A 17,508-nucleotide genomic window follows, 5' to 3' on the forward strand; every position below is an offset into this window, starting at 1 on the left:
ATGCAATCAATTCTTTACTTTAGTATGCATGTTTTAACACAAACAGGACAATTTTGCATATGTGAGGTCATCTTGATTTCTCCAGATACAATCCAATTATAGAATTATCAGCAAAATATTGTACAGAAAATGTCATTTGCAATATTCCTGCCCCAGCGAAACCTCCAGTCCAATTTCCTTACCGCAAACATACTGAGTCATCCATTCCGCAAGTAGCCACATATGATTTGATAGCATGGGAGGAAACTGGTGCACCAGGAGGAAACCCACGCAAACACGAGAACACATTAATGTCACATGAATAAGGGGCCTGCTTGCAATCGAAGCCATGACACCAGCGTGTGATGCAGCATTGCTAACCACCATGCTGCGCATTTTAGACTAGACCTCAAAAATTGTTTCTATTGGGGAAACTATTTGCCACTTTCCTTCCTGCATGTATACTACAGTAAATAATTGTAAAATTGTAGCGCACACAGAATATGACTGCATGACTGGGCACATTTTCTAACATATTCAATTGTATACACATGGAATGATAGCGTGTCTCCCACACAGTAGGATATTTCTATTGGATTCAAGTTTTATGACTAAATGGCAACATATGTGAGGAAGAGTATCCTTTTACCCACTGCCCTTTTAAACAACTTCTTAAAGCAATAATACCACCTAGGAGATATATTTTTAAGTAGCCCCCCTCCTCTAACTAAATGCAGAAGTTATTCTATTGTCCATGCTAGTCCTCCAATCAATGGCACAGATCGGGTGAATTTTAAATCCTCATAATTATATTTATTAAAAGTGTTGGGTTGAGTTAACATTTAGGTTATCATATGAAGCAAAGCTACGAACACTCAAACACCGCACAAACATTAAACCGTAAAACTGAGGTGAGAACACACGAACTTTTAAACACATGCAGTGTAGATACAGCAGGCCGTCACAACGTTGACAGAGACTATATATATCGTACTAAATGTTAGAGATGAGCGGGTTCGGTTTTACTCGGATTTACTCGGTTCTCAAAACGGCATCTTATTGGCTCACGGGTGTCACGTGTTTTGGATAGCCAATAGAAAAAATCCGGATAAAACTGAACTGGCGTTAATTCTGGCGTTAAATCCGAACCCGCTCATCTCTACTAAATGTTAAACTGTGGTATGCGGCCTGAGGAAGGATTACCGAAACGTGTTGCTGGTGGGACCCTTTGTAAAGTATTGAACTACCAACTCCGGTAGCAGTTTCGGTCTGCATGTGAGGAAGTTACCAGGACTCGTATTTATTCGCTTGTCTGACTCTGCTAAGACCGTCCTGTTATCTGGTGGGCACGCTGTAACATGTCTGTTTGGCATTTTAATATGACTTTTAAATAAATCGTGAAAGCGGTACTAAGCTATGCATGTTTTATTTTAGATATGGCCGAGGATCACTATTCTGAAGGTGCAATTAAGATTGATGCCCTGTGGAAATTACATCATATTGATTATTCTGTATGGAAATTACCCTACACCGATTTATCCTCTATGTTTGAGCAAAATATCAATACCAGCGGGGTACTAGAAGGTGTATGTTCCTAATGTTATTTGGATTGGGCTATTCTCCATACTTATTTCGGAAAATTATTCTATGCTGCTTTATCTTCTGTGTTTGAGGAAAATACTACGGTAATCTTGATACCAGAGGGGTAGTAAAAAGTCGTGTCCCCCAATTGCTATCTGGACTGGGCTATCCTTTATACACTTCTTCTGCGAGTGGAGTGCTATCACCTGTGGTGAATGTAATCGGAGACTATGAAAACTATCTGAAAGCGGCAGTCACTTACAAGGCAAAACCATGCCTTGTAAATTATTGCCACTTTAAATAAATTTTTTTTTTTTTTTTTTTTTAAAACACTACCTAGTTCGACTAGAAACCTGCACGGCATTATATCCAGCCCGTAGTAGACATGGAGTAATTGTCGACATTGTGCAACTTAGATTAGAACTGTCAACAAGTCATACTGAGCCCTGTAGATATAATACTGTACAGCTGGTATTCTATAGAAATGTGGATGAGTCATTGGCAGTTACTTGTGCGATCAGTTTACAGCATAGCGGCTCAGAGATCAGTTAGCAATATGCAAAGTGCATGCAATAATAATAAAACCAGACAATATAGTTCGCTATTGCGAGAGAACAACAAACATAATGTAAGTATCTACATTCACTTATAGACCTGAAACACGAAGACATTAAACAACAATCTGTAAACATTTTGCTCACTGGTGGGCTCTTGTAGCCCAATGGAAGTAGATTATGTTGTCGAGAGTCCTTTAAAGCAATTTCAGTATAACACAATTTACACAAAACCTACTATAAAATTTGTGTTCAGCTTAAGCAGCACAAACCAGTAATGTAGACCTGAAACTCAGCATTTGCAATCAATGAGAGCTGTCTGCGAGACTGGAGAATGAATAAATACAGCACAGGAAGAACAATGGTTGCCAGGTACTGTACCAATGCCAAATAGACGGACAGCTTTTTACATCCAGTTTAGGACAAGTTTTCACTGTTGAATTATGCCTTTTAGACTAGAGTCAAGTAATTCAGTCACGCTAAAGCAATCCAAACAATAATCAGTAAAGAAGAAGAATATTTAAGCAAATTAAATAATGTAAAAGTAAATATCAGTTTTAATTGTAGCACAGAAATACCTTGGAGTTGAAAACAAAAACGGCTTCAAGTGTTTGTGGAGCATGTGCATAATCAGATCATATGAAAAGTCTAAATAGTTAATATCATCAAAATAGTTTACACTCAGTGCACCACAACTTCAGGCTGTACCTTACATCAAGCTCTCAAATATCTACATAAGTCCTATTCTATAATGTATTAATCAACTTTTACATCAACCCATTTGAAAACCAACCCGTCAAACAACAAAGTTCTATTAAACACTAACAACCTCTACTGAGAAAGAAAGAAAAAAAAAAAAATTATATATATATATATTATATATACACACACATATACACACTATATATATATATATATAAAAAAAAAATATGGTATATCTCACGCATATATACATATTCAAAGCCATTTTTAACATGCTATTAGTATAGGGTGACTAATAGTTCGTCAATCATTCCTGCATACTAAAAGTTACTCAGCTTTCCACGCCCCACATTCCTAATGGGGACAAACAAGATGCAAATGATGAAATGTAATCCCTGTGTAGATAATCTTATGGTTATTCCGTATCTGAAATAGCACAGCCTCTGACTGTGTGTATTAACATGCTACCCAGAAAAATCTGCACTGTAAAAAAGAGTTTTCTTTGCATAAAAAGTCGATCACATACCTTGTAAAAGAAACTACCTTTTACAATTGCAATTAATACAATTTTAAAAAAAGTAGCGTGAACCAATCCTAGAGAACCAACTAATGCTATACACGTTGAAGCAAATAATCTGTTGAAAACTAAATGGACACTGCAATTATGAATACACATACCGGTAAATTAATTAGCTACAATTCATGAAACAAAAGCAAAGCTATAAACAATGCAGAAACACAATAACCCCATGCCATAATATACAGGGGTAGCTCTTAGAAATTCCATTGCATATCAAAGCTTGCTTCTACATAGTTTTACAAAGCCAAACATCTTTACTGCTGAGCAAAAAGTCCATTAGAATGTTAATTTCCACTGGACACAATGCGATTACAAAAACGTGAATGGTAACGTACCTGCAGTTTGGTGGAGGATCAAGGGTTATTTCAGCTAACTCCTTCTGAATTCTGTAAGTGAAATGAGAAGTGTTTGAAACACTCTGCAGAATGAATCGGGGAATTACACTGCCCTCTACCATGATGTTGTTAAATGCAAGATTGGCTTAATGCTAACATGGCTGCTCCCTCTTTGTTCTCAGGCATAACCCAAATCCTATAACAGGGGAACTTCGCAGCTGTATTCAAAGGACACGGCTGCATGAATGCTGGTTGCAGACGCTGGAGTGTGAAAGGACACTTTCACGTGATCACAAAAGTGATTTTGTTTTTTTACTGCAAACACTTTTTACCGGAGAGAATTGCTTTTCAAGCTAATATGCAAATGAGACAGAAAGGGACGGGGGTGGGGGGGAGCCAGCATTTTGACAATGACTTTATACCAGCGTAACAGTACTCTTAGGGAGTCACAATAAAACAAGCAGAGAAATGTTTATCTGGGCACCATTACGTCTGCTACTCTTTAACCATGCAAAAACAAAATGCAACAGAATGTTACTTACCAACAATAAGATTTATGCATACAATGTTACTACGGAGATTTACAAATCTGCTTTAAAAAGGTTCCACAACTATTTAAACTGTTTTCGCAGAATATGGGATTAATAAGTGTCACCTGATTGCACAAAAACTAAGAAATAAAACAACTAGAATTTAATAAGCTAGAACTGTATTAGTCTCATTATACAATTACTTAACTGCTACATGCTTTGAATTAAGCAGTAATGAATAAAAGTCCCTTATCTTTAGGTAAAGCTATTATAATCATTAATATAATAGCCACATCAATGTTACAGGGCTTAACGAATCTTGCTCTAAAACATAACTGCCACACAAAACATTACTTAAGACAAACTTTAATCAGTTCATGTTATTAGCAATAAAGGAATGCTTCTTGACCTCACATAACATCTCCCTGATCGAGCTACAGAACACTGAAATATGTTAAGTCTGATACATTAAAGAGCTACAGAATAAATAATAAAACCATAAAATGTTGCTAATAATACATAAAACAAGTTTTAAAACAGATCACGAAGTTACGCAAAAGCTATTACCGGTCATTTCAAATTAAACAAAGAGATAAAAGAAACAATCAACGAAAGAGAAAACAAAACAAGTGTAGAAAAGTAAATATATACTGTACTTCAACTTCTACAAAGCAGCATAAATGTCAACAAGGTGTTACAAAATGTAATAGATACAAGAAAAACCTGTACCATAAAACATATTCAAAAGGTGAAATATACTGAATGTAACCACAATAATAAATGTTTCCATAACAATCTTAAACTACGTCTGACATAAGCAATAAATGCCAGACTTTTTTTTTTTTTTTAATAAACATTGGCTGCCACTGTCTAGCATATCATAATAAAAGAATGCAACAAAAACTTTGGGATCAATCCAATTAGCTACGAAGGGCCGTTGCCACAGCGTTTAAACGTCGGCACCGGCACCCAATCTCGCAGCCTGAATTGTACCTGAATTCGCTCAAAATTGCTCTGACCTCTATGGGATGGCGAGAACTTTTGTGCGAATTCAGGCTGCCGTGAAGTGCCAATTGGATTGACCCCTTGGTGCTGCACAATTTCTTACTAACTCCGCAAACAGTATGCTAACAGGAGCCCCATTGTGTGGTACTGCTTACTTATTACAATCAATAATCTGGTCAATAGACTGTTTCAATTACTATGTCAGAATAATCATGTAATTATTAAAAAAAAATTGTGGCTGTAGATTCCCACGATGACACAAAAATCACCAGTCCATCAAAGATTATGGATCGCCATAGATAAAATCACCAAGTCTCCAACACACAGGCGATTGAGAACAAGTCCACAAGACCAGCTTCGCTAGGAATAACATCGACTCTTACAAATGGTTATTGAACGATGACTGAAGCAACACAACTTCCATATCTTAGGCTATGGCTAGAAAAGCCATGTGGAAAAATCTCTGCACGACAGATAAACCACTTAAATACATCTTTCAGCAATTATGACAGCTGTCTATGCATTCACTCCAGTATCCATGAAAGAATTTGTCCCATTAAAACGTGTTACTGAAGTATAAATCTGAACTAAAAAAGGTCATCATAATGGCCCTTGAACTAAGTATATGAAAAGGAGGAGCAGATGTATCAAGACTTGTAAAAGTACCTGCCAGTCAGCATCTGTCATTTTTCAAACACTGCCTGTAACATGACAGTTAAAAGCTGATTGGTTGGTACCTCTTTCAACTTTATCCCTCTCCAAGCAGAGGCGTAACTAGCACAGGGCGAGCAGGGCACGTGCCCTGGGCGCCGTGGCAGCCCCAGCAGAGGGGACGCCACCAGCACCTGCACGGCCTGCTCACCCCATGCGCCCACATCTCCAAGGCTTGATACATCTGCCCCTCTGTCTCTTTGTATACGGGAGAAGTAACAACATAGGGAACCTTACTAAAAACCGAAGTCTAATGTGTAAATACATAGAATGGTAATATCCCATACCACACAAGTCTGGGTATTTGTTTCACAGCTAGCGTCACCTGACTTATTTGCTCTGATTATTACCTTTTAGCACTAGTAGATAGTTTTGCAGTGGTTTTACTGGATAATTTGGTATTTTTTTTCTGTTGAACTGCTGATGGTTTCCTCTCCTCTTGTTCTTCTGGTTCTGGGGCTGGCGGGTCTCTCTGATCAGCATCCGAACTTCCGCTGCTGGTACTAGGACTTTCATCGTCTGACCTCTGTCGATCACTAGACATCTTGGTAGACTTGACGTAATCCCGATATAGGTCACCTGTTGAGGTAAGAAATGTGGTTCAAGTTTCAGCGGAGGAGGACACCAGTGTTGCAACATGAAAAATAACACATTGGAGCCACTCTATAAATAGACTCTGTTTTTTAGAAGTTCCTCATGTAACTTTCTACGATAACAATGTCAAATCATTCACAGGCTATTAAATCCTCCTAGAGTGACACCGTTTGCTCTACATCAAACAGCACACTAAGCACCACAAGTAAACGCCAAAGAATGGTGCACACCACCCTAATACACCTGATATGTGTTTTTAAAGACACTGAAAGCAGCTCTTCCTAAAGAACGTGTGTAAATGTATGGGTGGACTGCAGCCAGGGGCTCAAAGTTATTATTAGAATATTAACTTTTTGACGTATTCTGTAAATAACAAGTCACTGATGGCTTGTATATGTGTGCATGACAATGTATCAGTGTTTTGTTATCCCCATTTCACATTCATATGGGTTTTACTTAAAACATGGCAGGTTATAGGGGGTGAGGGGGAGGGAGGGGGCACTATCTCTAACATTAGAAGCTAAAAATCACATGTCCGGGGACCTGCATGCAGCGTCACACAGACAGTCATTAACATTTTTACAAAAGGAATCCCCCCTCATTCCACGATGGATGGTGAGGGGTGCGCTATGGGCACAGGAACGGGGGCACAGTAATGGGGAGCGGGGCTGCCATGGCCGCAGTAATCTGGGGGCAAGGGGGATACCACTGACACAAGAATAGGGGTGGGGGCACCAATGCCACACAAATTGGGGAGCAGGGCAGCACGGTCACACAATTTGAGGGGGCATCACAGATACACAATTAGGGGAAGAAGGGGACATGAAGGGGGGGTTGGCACGACAACAGGAATCGTGGATCATGGCCAAAGGAATCGTGATGGAGGGACGCAGTGCACCACAGCCACAGGAATTTATTTATTTTGGGGGGGGGGGGGGGGGGCATCACGGCCACATTGGTGGGGGGGGGGAGAATCAAGGGGGGGGGGGGGTACTATGGGTACTGGAATGTAGAGGGGCATCCTATCGGCACAGTAATCTTGGGGGGCCACCCTATGGGCATAGAAATGTGGAGGACCTGTGGACATAAGTACAGGCCAGTCTTGTGCACATGAATGGGGGTGCAGTCAGACATTGGGGACACTGTGGGCACAGGGTCAAGGGGCATTCATGGGTGTCATGGGCACAAGGTCAGGGATAGTCTCGGATACAGGCATGGAGGGGTACTATGGGCACAGCGTGGTAGGGGGCGCTATGGGCACCGGGATGGGGGCAGACGGTGTGTTATGGTAGGAGGCACTCCAATATCAGCATGTTGTAGCAAGTGATGCGTGAAGTCAGTTCCAGCCCGCTCCCCCTCCTCCTCCGCCTCCTGCTCACTCGCTTTCTCCTGGGCTGAAAACAAGAACAAAGCTCGCTGTCTCTCCCCGGCTCTGCCCGGATCTCTCCCCCGCTTCTCGTTTACCTCAGGAGCGCTGCCCGTCCCTGCTCTCACGCCGCTGGATGCTGCTGCTGTGCCGGGGAGGGGGAACCTGGAGACACCGAGCCGGGGGGGAAACGAGCAGGCTCCGGCCGGCTGCCGAACATTGAGAGTCGGAAGAAAGAGGGAGGAGGAGGGAGCGGGGAGCTGCTGCCGCTGCTGCTGGCTGTAGTGCGCTTCTGGCGGCTGCTGGTGGCGCTGACGAGCCGCGGTGGGCGGGGAAATGGGAGGGGCGGGGTAGAAAGTGGAGGAGGGCCGCTGTGCGCGAGCTAGAAGAGGCTCGTGTTCTGGGGGTGCTCGAGACACCGCCGCGGGGTTTCCGGAAAAATTCTAGGCACGCCCACCTGCGTTTTTCGGTAGACACCGTCCCTCCCACCCCGAAGCCCCGCCTCCCTTGCTTTCCTCCCGGTGACGGTAGCTCCGCCCCGTAACCAGCCGTGAAAAGATGATGTCAGCGGGCCGGCGCGCGTCCGTGTGCGTGAACGCGCGGCGCGTCCCCCCGAATCCCTGGCTGCTCCCCCCCATTCCCCCGGCGAGCGAACCGTACCCAGAGTTATAATAGTACATACAGTAGTAGCTGATGCGTTCACTCTTCAGTATCCAACACCCGCACAGCTTAATATATTTAGTATACTCTGAGTCTGTGTATAGTGTTATACCGCAGTTATATCTCTTACCTCACAGCATAATGCAATTTGTACTGTCTGCATTCAGTGCCATGGATACAGTGTGATATTATCACCTCCATCCACTTCCCACAGGTTATTAGCTGCTGTTATACGCACATAGAAGGTTTGCACACAATGGGGTCGATTCAATTCGGCAACAGATGAATAGCGCCAGGAATTAGCTCCCGACGCTATTCAATTCAGCTACTAGTTACCTGCAATTGTCGGGAATTCTTCTCTCACCCCCGGGGGGTGAGAGAAGAAAACCGACAAAAGTGCTGCCGCGCAGCCGGCGCGAGGCTGATTCTTTCGGGAATCAGCATCGCCGCGGGTAGTTAAGTCTGAGAATGCCCGTTCTCCCGACCAAACTACCTGTTAAGTCGGCGAGAACGGGCATTCGCCGATTTAACTGTAGCTGAATTGAATAGCGTCTGGAGCTAATTCCCGGCGCTATTCATCTGTTGGCGAATTGAATCGACCCCATTGGTCCTGATTCTTATGCTGGGCCGTACATTTGTGCGATTGCATGCAATGCGATATCGGGCGCGATTTCCCTTGAAGCTCACATTGCGATAAATCACATCAAAAGTGTTTTTTTGTGTGCATTTGATGCACATACTATCATGCGATTTATCGCATGCCCCTTGCGACCAGGGTCGAGGGGAGTGTCCAGGAAGTGAGCTAAATACCTCAGTGATCGCATGTCGCAGTGCGATAAATTGAATGTGGTAAAAACAGTATGCGATCGCACGTGTGATCCGATAAATATTAAGTGCAGCACATATGATCTTGAGATGCGAGATTCGACCGGTGTGCCCGCACACCACGTCACATGATACATAAGATGTGCATACAATCCTGCAATTTATTGCAAAGATGCGGTCGAAATCGTAGGATTGTACCAGACATCTCACAAGTGTATGGGCACCATGTGTCACACGCAAGTCGCAATGCAAATGGATCTCGCACATGTGCCGGAGAAAGATACAGGCTTCTGCGCTGTATGCTGGAGAAAGACGAGCTACTGCGCATGTGCCGGAGACATAGACGGGCTTCTGCGATGTGCGCCGGAGAAAGAGACGGGCTACTGCACTGTACCTCGGAAAGACTGGCTTCTGCGCTGTACGCCAGAGAAAGAGACGGGCTTCTGCGCGTGCGTCGGAGAAAGAGACATGCTTCTGCGCTTGCATCAGAGAAAAAGACGGGTTACTGCGCTGTACATCGGAGAAACTGGCTTCTGCGCTGTACACCAGAGAAAGAGACATGTTACTGCGCTGTGCGCCGAAGAAAGAGACAAGCTTCTGCTGCGCCGGAAAAAGAGAAGGGCTTCTGCGCTGTGCGCCAGAGAAGGAGACGAGCTTCTGCGCTTGCACCAGAGAAGGAGACAGGCTTCTGCGCTTGCATTAGAGAAAGAGACGGGTTTCTCCGCTGTGCGTACAGATTTATCCTGTCTATGGAGCGCGCTATCCGTGAAGAGGGCGGTGACCAGGTGACCGTTACACTGCTGCCGCATGGGAGCGTTGTGAGCGGGTCCCCCAACTTTCTTGCTGGACGGTAGCATGCGGACGGAGACAGGACGCCTGTTCCAGACGGATCTTTTGCATCCAGGATAGGGGGGCTGCAAGTCCAAATACGAATGGCGACGGGGTGGGTGCAGCTAGCTTCCATATGCTGATGCACAGATGTTACGTTACACGCAAGCATTCTCTCATTATCATAAGGAAGTACTTAGACTGCCGTGGCTACGTCTGACTCCGAATCAAGCACTTTATATCCAATCCAGATCCGTATAGGTAATGTATCTATATCATTCTCACTTTCATTGATTAATATAATTATTCTGCACATCTTATTATCACTGTTTTCCCACACGGGTCATCTATGTTTTCCCCTTGTCCATAGTCACACATCTACGTCATGTATCTCTTACCCAGTGCTTGGGGCAGCCTAGTGTGTGACTCCTGACAGTCACTCTGCATGCATCCGCTGCTGGCAGTGAGAGGGCTGCATCTCTGCAAGCTGTATGTAAAACAATACTCACTGCAAAGGGCAGCAGGCCTGTCGTTTGCAACAAAAGCAGATCTTCCTGGGTAAAACCACTTTAATACTGGAATAATAAAACATTGCACCTGAGTTTGAGAATTCAGTAGAATATCTCCCGCAGAGCAGCCGTTTCGATGAGAGTCATCCTGCTGCAGAACCTCTTAGAAATGTACCTGTGCTAAAATACATTACATCTAAGTGACGATGACATCTGTTTACTGGCTTCCATCAATCTGGTCATTTTATTATACTTTGACTCGGGTCACCCATATAGGGGGAGAAGTGTCAAACATTGGAGAGAGATAAAGTGGAGAGAGGTAAGGTATCAGCTTAATTTATAATCATCATTATCTCCTTTAAAAACAAAAAACTCAACGTACACATTAATGTTTGCTATTACTCTAAGTAATAAATGTACATACATGTATATTGTCACCAAATGTGTAGAAAGATTTCCTGCTTGTAAAATATGTAATATTTTTGTAATCAAACACTTTGGGGTTTATGTAATAATTATGGAGCCGTAAGGCAATTATAGCTAATTGCTGCTTTAAATTTAACAGCAAATTCCGCCTGTTCCATAATCTCTGAATTTATTATATAAACCCCAAAGTGTTTGATGACAAAAATATCTTGTACAATTAGGGAATCATTCTACACATTCAGTGACAGTTGTACTGATGATAATAGCTAACATTAATGTGTACTTTGGGTCTTCTGTTTTTTAGAAGATAATGATGGTTATAAGCACACCTCAATCTTGCCTAATAATGGTATCCTATGCATTAGCTGAATAGGATACCTTACCTTGGGGCAGATGTATTAACCTGTAGAAGTCATAAGGAAGTGATAAACCAGTGAAATGTGCAAGGTGATAAAGGCACCAGCCAATCAGTTCCAATATGTAAATTAACAGTTAGGATCTGATTGGCTGGTGCCTTTATCACCTTGCACATATCACTGGTTTATCACTTCCTTATGCCTTCTCCAGGTTAATACATCTTATTCCTTACCTTACCTTTAGCTGTATCTATTATACAGGCCGGTTTCCAATTACAGTGACTATTTAACTCCCCTGGGGCTATCCAATTAGCCCCAAAGCCTGCACTGATGGGGCATTTACTAAATCCCAGATAACCATGCAGTTTTTCGCGACCACGGCCATGAAAACACATAGGTCTGTTAATTTCACAAATCCTATATGTTTGTAGCCAAAAGTAAAAAAATATATATACACTACTCAAAAAAATAAAGGGAACACTAAAATAACACATCCTAGATCTGAATGAATGAAATATTCTTATTAAATACTTTGTTCTTTACATAGTTGAATGTGCTGACAACAAAATCACACAAAAATTATCAATGGAAATCAAATTTATTAACCCATGGAGGTCTGGATTTGGAGTCACCCTCAAAATGAAAGTGGAAAAACACACTACAGGCTGGTCCAACTTTGATGTAATGTCCTTAAAACAAGTCAAAATGAGGCTCAGTAGTGTGTGTGGCCTCCACGTGCCTGTATGACCTCCCTGCAATGCCTGGGCATGCTCCTGATGAGGTGGCGGATGGTCTCCTGAGGAATCTCCTCCCAGACCTGGACTAAAGCATCCGCCAACTCCTGGACAGTCTGTGGTGCAACGTGGCGTTGGTGGATGGAGCGAGACATGATGTCCCAGATGTGCTCAATTGGATACAGGTCTGGGGAAGGGGCGGGCCAGTCCATAGCATCAATGCCTTCATCTTGCAGGAACTGCTGACACACTCCAGCCACATGAGGTCTAGCATTGTCTTGCATTAGGAGGAACCTAGGGCCAACCGCACCAGCATATGGTCTCACAAGGGGTCTGAGGATTTCATCTCGGTACCTAGTGGCAGTCAGGCTACCTCTGGCGAGCACATGGAGTGCTGTGCAGCCCCCCAAAGAAATGCCACCCCACACCATTACTGACCCACTGCCAAAGCGGTTTTGCTGGAGGATGTTGCAGGCAGCAGAACGTTCTCCTTGGCGTCTCCAGACTCTGTCACGTCTGTCACATGTGCTCAGTGAGAACCTGCTTTCATCTATGAAGAGCACAGGGCGCCAGTGGCGAATTTGCCAATCTTGGTGTTCTCTGGCAAATGCCAAACGTCCTGCACGGTGTTGGGCTGTAAGCACAACCCCCACCTGTGGACGTCGGGCCCTCATACCACCCTCATGGAGTCTGTTTATGATCGTTTGAGTAGACACATGCACATTTGTGGCCTGCTGGAGGTCATTTTGCAGGGCTCTGGCAGTGCTCCTCCTGTTCCTCCTTGCACAAAGGCGGAGGTAGCGGTCCTGCTGCTCGGTTGTTGCCCTCCTAAGGCCTCCTCCACGTCTCCTGATGTACTGGCCTGTCTCCTGGTAGCGCCTCCATGCTCTGGACACTACGCTGACAGACACAGCAAACCTTCTTGCCACAGCTCGCATTGATGTGCCATCCTGGATGAGTTGCACTACCTGAGCCACTTGTGTGGGTTGTAGGGAGGTCATACAGGCACGTGGAGGCCACACACACTACTGAGCCTCATTATGACTTGTTTTAAGTACATTACATCAAAGTTGGATCAGCCTGTAGTGTGTTTTTCCAGTTTAATTTTGAGGGTGATTCCAAATCCAGACTTCCATGGGTTAATAAATTTGATTTCCATTGATAATTTTTGTGTGATTTTGTTGTCAGCACATTCAACTATGTAAAGAACAAAGTATTTAATAAGAATATTTCATTCATTCAGATCTAGGATGTGTTATTTTAGTGTTCCCTTTATTTTTTTGAGCAGTGTATATACAGGTGCTAATTGAATAGCCTGAAAAAAAAAATCAGCTAAAAACAATTTGCGGAAAAAAGTTTGATTGGATACCCTCCAAAGACAGTTTCATAGTAAATTCATTTGAAGCCAGTTACTGGAGGTGTTTGGATTATACTAGTTTTTATTTAAATTATATATCAGTTTTTGAGCTTTGTTGATTAAAACATAGGTGCTTATTTCGGGGGGGGGGGGGGGGACTCTAAATTGGACGGATCTCTGTTCACAGGTGCAAATGGCGATTATGTGCAGATTTGATTTTAGGCATTATTGTATGTGTCTGTCTTATTCTCAGTGGCCGACCTGTGCCGACATCGTGGGGTCCTGCACCCCGGACCCATACCTAGTATTAGGGACCCCCAGTGACGGAGAAGCCTTGTCGATCGGCCTGGGGGCTTAACCCTATATCTGCAGATATACGCAACTAAGATCTCCGTATTATCTGACTATTATGTAGTAATATTTCTCACTCAGTGTGCATTAGGGAACACAGTTTTTTCCTACACAGAATTACCCCTCCCTTTTAGCACCTGAGTGACATTACAATCTGATTGAGCAGCTTTCCATTTTGTGTATTGTATTTAGAGAGGCATAGATGGGTCAGCATTAGGAGGGATTGCTGACTCCATAGTGCCATAGGGGAAGCCAGGGGTATCCCCAGGTAAGCTGGCTCTCAGATGCTGTAGGAGCCATTACCATGTGGCCTTACACTGGGAATTTAACCCAGACATATTTGTAATTATTTATGGGGTGGGTGTGGGGTGCGGTGGCCCCTGTGTCGGTATGGCTGGGCTGCTTCAGGTCGGCACACCCTAACACTTTATTAACACTTATGATTTTCCCTATCACTTTGTATATATTATTTTAATCACACCACTTACATAGCACTTCGGTGCTTCTTATTAACCCCTATTAATTTTCACCTGTGTGCTGACCTGGGGTGGCCGACCTGTGCCGACATCGTGGGGTCCTGCACCCCGGACCCATACCTAGTATTAGGGACCCCCACTGACGGAGAAGCCTTGTCGATCGGCCTGGGGGCTTAACCCTATATCTGCAGATATACGCAACTAGGATCTCCGTATTATCTGACTATTATGTAGTAATATTTCTCACTCAGTGTGCTTTAGGGAACACAGTTTTTTCCTACACAGAATTACCCCTCCCTTTTAGCACCTGAGTGACATTACAATCTGATTGAGCAGCTTTCCATTTTGTGTATTGTATTTAGAGAGGCATAGATGGGTCAGCATTAGGAGGGATTGCTGACTCCATAGTGCCATAGGGGAAGCCAGGGGTATCCCCAGGTAAGCTGGCTCTCAGATGCTGTAGGAGCCATTACCATGTGGCCTTACACTGGGAATTTAACCCAGACATATTTGTAATTATTTATGGGGTGGGTGTGGGGTGCGGTGGCCCCTGTGTCGGTATGGCTGGGCTGCTTCAGGTCGGCACACCCTAACACTTTATTAACACTTATGATTTTCCCTATCACTTTGTATATATTATTTTAATCACACCACTTACATAGCACTTCGGTGCTTCTTATTAACCCCTATTAATTTTCACCTGTGTGGTGACCTGGGGTGGCCGACCTGTGCCGACATCGTGGGGTCCTGCACCCCGGACCCATACCTAGTATTAGGGACCCCCAGTGACGGAGAAGCCTTGTCGATCGGCCTGGGGGCTTAACCCTATATCTGCAGATATACGCAACTAAGATCTCCGTATTATCTGACTATTATGTAGTAATATTTCTCACTCGGTGTGCATTAGGGAACACAGTTTTTTCCTACACAGAATTACCCCTCCCTTTTAGCACCTGAGTGACATTACAATCTGATTGAGCAGCTTTCCATTTTGTGTATTGTATTTAGAGAGGCATAGATGGGTCAGCATTAGGAGGGATTGCTGACTCCATAGTGCCATAGGGGAAGCCAGGGGTATCCCCAGGTAAGCTGGCTCTCAGATGCTGTAGGAGCCATTACCATGTGGCCTTACACTGGGAATTTAACCCAGACATATTTGTAATTATTTATGGGGTGGGTGTGGGGTGCGGTGGCCCCTGTGTCGGTATGGCTGGGCTGCTTCAGGTCGGCACACCCTAACACTTTATTAACACTTATGATTTTCCCTATCACTTTGTATATATTATTTTAATCACACCACTTACATAGCACTTCGGTGCTTCTTATTAACCCCTATTAATTTTCACCTGTGTGCTGACCTGGGGTGGCCGACCTGTGCCGACATCGTGGGGTCCTGCACCCCGGACCCATACCTAGTATTAGGGACCCCCACTGACGGAGAAGCCTTGTCGATCGGCCTGGGGGCTTAACCCTATATCTGCAGATATACGCAACTAGGATCTCCGTATTATCTGACTATTATGTAGTAATATTTCTCACTCAGTGTGCTTTAGGGAACACAGTTTTTTCCTACACAGAATTACCCCTCCCTTTTAGCACCTGAGTGACATTACAATCTGATTGAGCAGCTTTCCATTTTGTGTATTGTATTTAGAGAGGCATAGATGGGTCAGCATTAGGAGGGATTGCTGACTCCATAGTGCCATAGGGGAAGCCAGGGGTATCCCCAGGTAAGCTGGCTCTCAGATGCTGTAGGAGCCATTACCATGTGGCCTTACACTGGGAATTTAACCCAGACATATTTGTAATTATTTATGGGGTGGGTGTGGGGTGCGGTGGCCCCTGTGTCGGTATGGCTGGGCTGCTTCAGGTCGGCACACCCTAACACTTTATTAACACTTATGATTTTCCCTATCACTTTGTATATATTATTTTAATCACACCACTTACATAGCACTTCGGTGCTTCTTATTAACCCCTATTAATTTTCACCTGTGTGGTGACCTGGGGTGGCCGACCTGTGCCGACATCGTGGGGTCCTGCACCCCGGACCCATACCTAGTATTAGGGACCCCCAGTGACGGAGAAGCCTTGTCGATCGGCCTGGGGGCTTAACCCTATATCTGCAGATATACGCAACTAAGATCTCCGTATTATCTGACTATTATGTAGTAATATTTCTCACTCGGTGTGCATTAGGGAACACAGTTTTTTCCTACACAGAATTACCCCTCCCTTTTAGCACCTGAGTGACATTACAATCTGATTGAGCAGCTTTCCATTTTGTGTATTGTATTTAGAGAGGCATAGATGGGTCAGCATTAGGAGGGATTGCTGACTCCATAGTGCCATAGGGGAAGCCAGGGGTATCCCCAGGTAAGCTGGCTCTCAGATGCTGTAGGAGCCATTACCATGTGGCCTTACACTGGGAATTTAACCCATACATATTTGTAATTATTTAAGGGGTGGGTGTGGGGTGCGGTGGCCCCTGTGTCGGTATGGCTGGGCTGCTTCAGGTCGGCACACCCTAACACTTTATTAACACATGATTTTCCCTATCACTTTGTATATATTATTTTAATCACACCACTTACATAGCACTTCGGTGCTTCTTATTAACCCCTATTAATTTTCACCTGTGTGCTGACCTGGGGTGGCCGACCTGTGCCGACATCGTGGGGTCCTGCACCCCGGACCCATACCTAGTATTAGGGACCCCCAGTGACGGAGAAGCCTTGTCGATCGGCCTGGGGGCTTAACCCTATATCTGCAGATATACGCAACTAAGATCTCCGTATTATCTGACTATTATGTAGTAATATTTCTCACTCAGTGTGCATTAGGGAACACAGTTTTTTCTTATTCTCAGTAAGATACTACTTGGCCAGTTTTGTCTTTCTGTGAAATAGGGCATTTCCGAACAAAAACTGGGCAGTGACAATACGATCGCATGAACCAACCTGACCAGTTGTGTGCACGTCGTATGCGTATTTCAAAAGCACATGCGTGCGGACAGGGCTGTCTTCACAGCATTGTAGGCCCTGGGCAA

At 44.0% G+C, this 17,508-nt stretch overlaps 1 protein-coding gene across 1 annotated transcript in view; it reads right to left on the reverse strand.

The window, feature by feature from the left end:
* UBE2E3 (ubiquitin conjugating enzyme E2 E3) overlaps positions 1-8,124 on the reverse strand; it is a 168,201-nt gene extending 160,077 nt beyond the window's left edge. Inside the window, exons 1-3 of the mRNA XM_063933336.1 lie at positions 8,036-8,124; positions 6,328-6,556; positions 3,732-3,782 (exon numbers count right to left, since the gene is read on the reverse strand). Of these exons, the coding sequence (XP_063789406.1) occupies positions 3,732-3,782; positions 6,328-6,521 (245 nt within the window). The 5' untranslated portion in view covers positions 6,522-6,556; positions 8,036-8,124. The remainder of the gene's footprint in view (positions 1-3,731; positions 3,783-6,327; positions 6,557-8,035) is intronic.
* Between the last annotated feature and the right edge of the window lie 9,384 nt (positions 8,125-17,508).

Source organism: Pseudophryne corroboree, chromosome 7 (genome assembly GCF_028390025.1).
Source record: "Pseudophryne corroboree isolate aPseCor3 chromosome 7, aPseCor3.hap2, whole genome shotgun sequence".
NCBI classification, from domain to species: domain Eukaryota; kingdom Metazoa; phylum Chordata; class Amphibia; order Anura; family Myobatrachidae; genus Pseudophryne; species Pseudophryne corroboree.